General features: G+C 37.3%; 1 protein-coding gene across 1 annotated transcript in view; it reads right to left on the bottom strand.

Annotated features, from left to right (window-relative positions):
• The window catches only part of LOC119408489 (solute carrier family 12 member 3), a 143,518-nt gene extending 137,892 nt beyond the window's left edge, over positions 1–5,626 (bottom strand). The window contains exons 1-5 of the mRNA XM_037675317.1: positions 5,567–5,626; positions 5,178–5,288; positions 1,823–1,934; positions 392–522; positions 217–301 (exon numbers count right to left, since the gene is read on the bottom strand). Coding sequence (XP_037531245.1) covers positions 217–301; positions 392–522; positions 1,823–1,934; positions 5,178–5,288; positions 5,567–5,572 — 445 coding nt within the window. The 5' untranslated portion in view covers positions 5,573–5,626. The remainder of the gene's footprint in view (positions 1–216; positions 302–391; positions 523–1,822; positions 1,935–5,177; positions 5,289–5,566) is intronic.
• Between the last annotated feature and the right edge of the window lie 979 nt (positions 5,627–6,605).

Here is a 6,605-nt window from a genome sequence, read left to right as displayed (position 1 = left end):
TATATATCATGCAGAGGAGAGAAGCATACATGCAGGACATATTTGCATCCATTAGGTGTGTTCAGGGAGGAGTTTATGTTTGCTCAGTTCTACATTTGTTGGGATTTATAGAGGAAAAGTGCTCATTTTATTTAGTTATTTTTTGCTTTTTAAATTGACAAGTGAAATCAGAAGCAAATAAATGCAAAACAAATCCAGGTTCAATGAAAAACCTACCAGAAGTTATTACTATTCCCACGTAGCTGACTGTTGTCCAGAAAATGGCCATCAGGGTGCCTTTTGGGAGAGCGGAAGTGGGATCCTACAAAGGTAAAAGGTAAACAGGTCATCTGTTACATCGTTCATAAAAATCAATCTAGTGAGTACCAAAATATTTGAATTATTTTCATACTTTCAGATCTCCACAGATGTTGACTCCAGATAGAATGCCAGTAGCAGCAGGAAAGAAAACGGAAAACATTCTGAAAAAATTTCCTTGGGGACCTCTCCAGCTTGGAGTCAGGTTTTCTATCAAAATATCACCTACAAAGAAGATCACAAATGACTTGATATATCATAAAAAAAAAAAAATATATATATATATATATATATTTTTTTTTTTTTTTTACTGAGAACTCAGTTAATCTATTGAAAAAATAAAATGTGTGAATTATTTTGCAAAATACACCAAATGTGTTTCTTCTATAAACTATTGTGTGCTGATCTCACTACGACATTGCAATTACTACTACATAGTAATAGCCAGTCTTATCAATTATTTATCATTATTCTGCATAGTCTTTAGACATGGACTTCAGATTATTTTCCGTCAGAGGAGCGCACCTGTGCAGGTATCAAAACACAGTTTAGTACTCTTGAGATGTGTTGGGCATGATAAATTATTTTAGACAAATTTAAGATGTCCCCACTGATACATGGTGCTTGCAAATGGCGTCACCAGGGAAGTCCAATGACATACTACCTTTTGACTTACTGTACAGTTTTAGGGTTTAGGTGTTAAAAAATACTTGGTTAGGTATAAATAACTGTGTTTCAAACATACAAAAAAGAAACAAATTTTTTTTATCTCAAATATAAAATTTAGGGATGTGCCATATTTGTGGAAAAATATGGGGAAAAAAGTTTCATTTTTTCTTTAACTTAAAAAAAAGGTTGAAAATAATATTTTTTTGTGTTGTATTTATTTGAATGTTTTGTCTGTATTTTACACAAGACACTTCAATTAACACTGAAATATAATTTCACATTTAAAATTTTGAACCTAAAGCAGCTCACTATCCAACTAAATGATCATATTGCTAAAATGGTTGTTTTTTTCAGTAACCACATCCATCCATCAATTACATTTGCCCACTTCTTCCTTTCTGGGTCATGGCAGTTACTGGTGCCCATGTCCAGCAGTCACTGTGTGAGAGGTGGGGGACACCCTGGACAGGTCTCCAGTCCATCACAGGGACACATAGAGACAAATGAGACAAACAACCATTCACTCTCTCACTCACACCGAGAGACAATTTAGAGTCACCAATCAGTCTAACATGCATGTTTTTGGTCTGTGGGAGAACACCAGAGTACCCAGAGAAAACCCACACATGCACGGAGAGAACATGAAAACTCCACCCACAAACTTCCCCAGCCAGGATTCAATCCGACAACCTTCTCGCTGAAAGGCAACAGCTCAACCAATTGAGCCACTGTACCAATGAGTAACTAACTACATGTACACAGAATTTAATTTAAAATGAAATTGAAAAAATACAGGCTTTTTTTGTACAATAAATGAATACACATTTGTAAATGTGAAGTTAAAGCAGTACTTTACTTCTGTATCCAAAGTATCCAATTGCTTGTTTCTCAGGTGTAGGAGGGAGAAATGTACCCGCAAAGTAGTTTACAAGGGAGAGCATTAGAAAGAAAAAAAACATCATTTGGGTCTGAAACATAAACAAAAACACAGTTAATAAATCAGTTTTGAGCTATGTCAAATACAGCATGGCACATATATTTAATAGATTTACATAACAGCATGGTAAGTATCAGGTACACAGTATACTACTCACCTGGTTGTAATATGTTTTGCTTTACAAAAAATATGTCAGTTAATTAGATATGTGTATATGTATGTATACTGTATATATATATATATATATATATATATATATATCATTTGAACAAAGTTGTGAAGTGTAGTAAAAAGGGAGAAAGGTTTGACGTATGTTTCTGCTGTTTTAAGCTTTCATTAAAAGGGGGCACAAGATTGTCTTTATCAGTCAGAGTCAGAGTCAGAACTGTATTTTGTAGGAAATCAATCATATTCAACCTACTGCATTTAATCACCTTTAGTATTTATCAGAACTCAATAGCTGAGGGCTTGTTTTTGGTCAATCCAGAAAGTCGGCTGTATTCAGCCCCAGAGCAAATGATTCGGGCCATGCGTGTATGATTCTTTGATCTACGTAGATCTGCTGTTTTGTAGCAAACTTTTACTTGTAATACACCTTTTCCATTGGTAACTGTACAGCCCGACTCGACTCGACTCAGCATGGTTCCAAGGCTTTTCCTTAAGTAAAGGTACGTAGAACCGGTCCCCTTTTTTCAGAATCCTTTTCTCTGTGGTACCAACCGGGTCAAGCACGTACCAAAGGGGGACATCAGAACACTGTCAGTCACTGATTGGTCAGGGGGAGGAGCCACTAGCTGTTCGAGAAATTTCACAACATTCGATCCACCATTTGCAATTACCGGTGTTCGAACTCGAGGAGCCACTGGACATATTTTATAGATTTAACAATACACAATAATGACAACACCGTGGTCTAATGCTGAAGTGCATGTGTTTATGTGCTTGGTGGCCGATGACAAAATTCAGAGCAAGCTACATGGAGCTCTGACGGTCCTCTCCAATGGAGCCTTGGAGCTCCCTCAGGCTGTGCAGGGCGTCATCTCCCTGGCTCCGAGCTCCGCTGGTCACCGTGGAGGAACATATGAGCTGCTGACTCACAGAAGGCCGTTGTCCGGGCCCCGGCCTTGTGTGTTCATGAAGGCCAAACCCCGATCCCAGCAGACGGGTGGACCAGGACGGGTCTGGCGCACGGAGCGTGGAAACGATTTGTAAAAACTATTTATGTATTAAAAAATATTTTTTTTAATCAGTGAAGATTAAAATAAATAAGTAAATGGTGCCACAGTCAGGGCCCACAATTAAAACAATTTCAAATATTTATTTTGACATAATTTGGGCTTCCAGCTCATGAAACCCACGAAAACAGGATTTCAAAAAATTAGAATACTGTGAAGAAATCAGCCCAAATTTTGCAGGGCATGAATTTTTTTAAACTGAGTGTGACACGCTAATCATCTACTAAACAAAGCACATGTACAGGTTTCCCCAGGTGTCATTAAATTGCTTCAATTCAGTTCAATATGGGGAGGACTGCAGATATAACAAGTGGCCAGAAGGCCATCACTGATACCCTCCATAGGATGGTTAAGACACAAAAGTTCATAGCTAAGGATGCTGGCTGTTCACAGACTGCTGTGTCCAAGCATATCAATGAAAAGTCTAGTGGAAGGACAGTGCTTGACTGGCCAGACAACTTGCCAGACCTAAACCCCATTGAGAATATATGGAGTATTCTCAAGAGGAAAATGAGGAGCACCAGACCCAACAACAAAGAAGAGCTGACAGCATGAAGGAAATCTGGGCTTCCATAACTCCCAGGAAATGCCACAGGCTGATTGTCTCAATGTCATGTCACACAAAGGAAGTGATTAAGGCAAAGAGATTCTCAACCAAGTATTGAAGATTGACATATCGTTTTGAAAGTACCATATTTTGATTGATTTGTTGTGATCCTAATTTCTTTCTCTCTTTTTTTTCTGCAAAAACTGAGTAGTGCGGGCTGATGTCTCCACAGTATTCTAATTTTTTGAAATCCTGTTTTTGTGGGTTTCATGAGCTGGAAGCCAAAATTATGTAAAAATAAACAAATAAATACTTGAAATAATTTAAATTGTGGGCCCTAAATCTATCATCTATTAAAGATTAACTTTTTGGATGGAATTATGGAAGTTAAACAACTTTTCCATGATATTCAGTTTTTTTGGAAAGGTTCTGTATATAAAGTTTAATTTGATAATTTTAATAATGTGTATTCTTTTTAATTTACAAGAGACTTCAAAATAAATTCTCACCCTGTACGATGCCTGTTTTCATGGTCTTACCACCAGCATTACCGCCACCAACTGGTAAGGCACGTGACATCAATTTGAACCCCGCCCACTGGAACCGGTAGTGAAAGCATAATGGAAACACAACGTGTACCGTACCGAGCTGAGTAGAACCATGCTGTACAGACTAAATGCTAAATGTACTAATGGAGAAGGGGCATAAGTAAGTGTGTGCGTGCTATATGCTGCCATCTGTATGTTCCCAGACAATGACAAAATCGGTTCTCTGCATTTAACCCATCACACCTGGGATAAACCCAGGTTGAGCAGTGGGCAGCTATTGAGCATCCAGGGAGCAATTAGGGATTGGGTGTCTTGCTCAGAGACACCATGATGTGGGAATGGCTGGGAGTCGAACTGCAACTTTCTGGTCCCAGGCCAGCTGCCCTATCTTTACCTCATCTTGGTCTCTGTATTGTGCTCAACGCAAGTGTGTTTTTGCTCTCTACATGTGAACAGAAACAATTTTAATGAACAAGATAGAAGACAAGTGACAGCCACCTGCGAGGGAAGCACCTTTTCTGGGTAGGTTGCAGCAACTTGTCCAGCGATTTTACAGTGTCCTATGATTGAACCAGGGTTTCCACAAGGCATTAAAAAACAATAAGCTATTAAATGAATTTTGCCAAATTTAAAGCCTTGAATGGCATTTACAAGTATTAAATTTGAGTCTCAGTGGCATTAAATATATTTCACTAGTTTCAAAGAAAATTCAGATGAGGTGAGAAAACTTAGAAATCACTCAAAATGGCAATTTTTGTCACACAACTGCTACAATGGCAAGAGTTTTCAGTTTCTTGCAAAGTGTAAATCAACCTTTTGACGAAAACTTTTGACAAAGCAGTAAAAGATGAGTAAGTAAGACAATGTAAAGATGAGTGGAGGTCAGAGGGCATAAAAGGAGAGGGTTCATTTATGCTACAGAAATGTGCTTTAAATGTGCTCACCTTGGACTCCCACTCCATTCCAGCCAGTGTAATGAGCAGAAGGATTGTCACAGTGATCACACCAATAATACGAACATCGTTGAGTGAATCCACCATGACGACATTGAAACCCTACATTATTCAATCATGTTGATCACAATAATATAAATGATTAACTGTTACATTTAAATAAAACAGTTGCAAAAGCTATTTGTACACTTGCAAGACCAGACATATACTTGCACTTTATAACTGTACAGTACATAAGTGACAATTTATCAGTAACAAAAATAGTAAAGTAATGCCGAACAACACAGTGTTGAGTTCAGTGTAATAATATGCATTATTTAATACTTATAATGATGTCCCTACAATTTCTAAAAACATTTTTTTTTAAAACAAAGATTTACCAGCATTAGATCACGAATAACCTCTGAACAACCAACGGTGTTGAGTGAACATGACAGTGCATTGCCAAAGGAGTAAACCAGCCCAATTGCTCCTCCAATTTCAGGACCCAGAGTTCTCGAAATCATTAAATATGTCCCACCTGTTATTAAAAAATAAATAAATAGACAAAAACACATAGATATATGAGAAATTGTTTGACTTTTTTTGAAAATGCATTCCGTTCAAATCTGTTTTAGGTATTTCTTTTAGGTACTGCTTCCTGATCATGCATAAACTTTACTTCTAATACACTATTTACCATTTTGGAAAATATCCAACCCATTTTTGTGAAATTTTATGTCTGAGACTTCCAAATGAGAAAGTTTAGACAAATCAAATCTCTATTCAATTATTGGGTTCAAAGTTTAAAAGGTCTTTGAGGATTGTGCCGTTTTGAGTCCATTTTCTAGAAGGGATCAAATCTGTAGCCAATTATTTGGTCTACATCAATTTACAAGAATTTATTTTATTTTATTTTTGTGTTTTATTTAAGGCACTTAGATTATGTCTTTCCAGAAAGACTCACCTGAGACCACCCGCCCATTGGTGGCAATGGCAGAAATTGATAATGCAGTTGCAGACGTCACCGACACAGACATCAAGATTATAACAAACGTGAGCACTGTCAAGAAGAAAATAAAATTATCAGACAAACATAAGATTTTAGTTTAGTGCAGTTTAAACATCCACAAGCCAAAATGTGGGTGCAAAACTAGATGAATCATGTGGAACAAAGCAAAGAGTAATAGTGAAACATTCTCTATGAATAACAAAAAAGGTTGAATCATGTCATCTGGACTTCGTTTTTTTGTTAAAAAGAAACGTTTCGCCCCTCATCCAAGAGGCTTAGTCAGTCTGAGGCCTAGCCATCTGGTATTACCCAGAAGCCACCCTGACTCTTGTGTTTCAAGCCTGCCTCAGATATCCCTGAAGTCTGGCCTTTTCACTAATGGTTTCAAAAACACAAAGTTTGTTTTCTCAGTCATCCAGGTATATAAC

This window comes from Nematolebias whitei, chromosome 1, assembly GCF_014905685.2.
Source record: "Nematolebias whitei isolate Nwh7 chromosome 1, NemWhi1, whole genome shotgun sequence".
NCBI classification, from domain to species: Eukaryota; Metazoa; Chordata; class Actinopteri; order Cyprinodontiformes; family Rivulidae; genus Nematolebias; species Nematolebias whitei.
The sequence above is the reverse complement of the archived record's forward strand: the minus strand, read 5'-3'. Positions and strand labels throughout refer to the sequence as shown.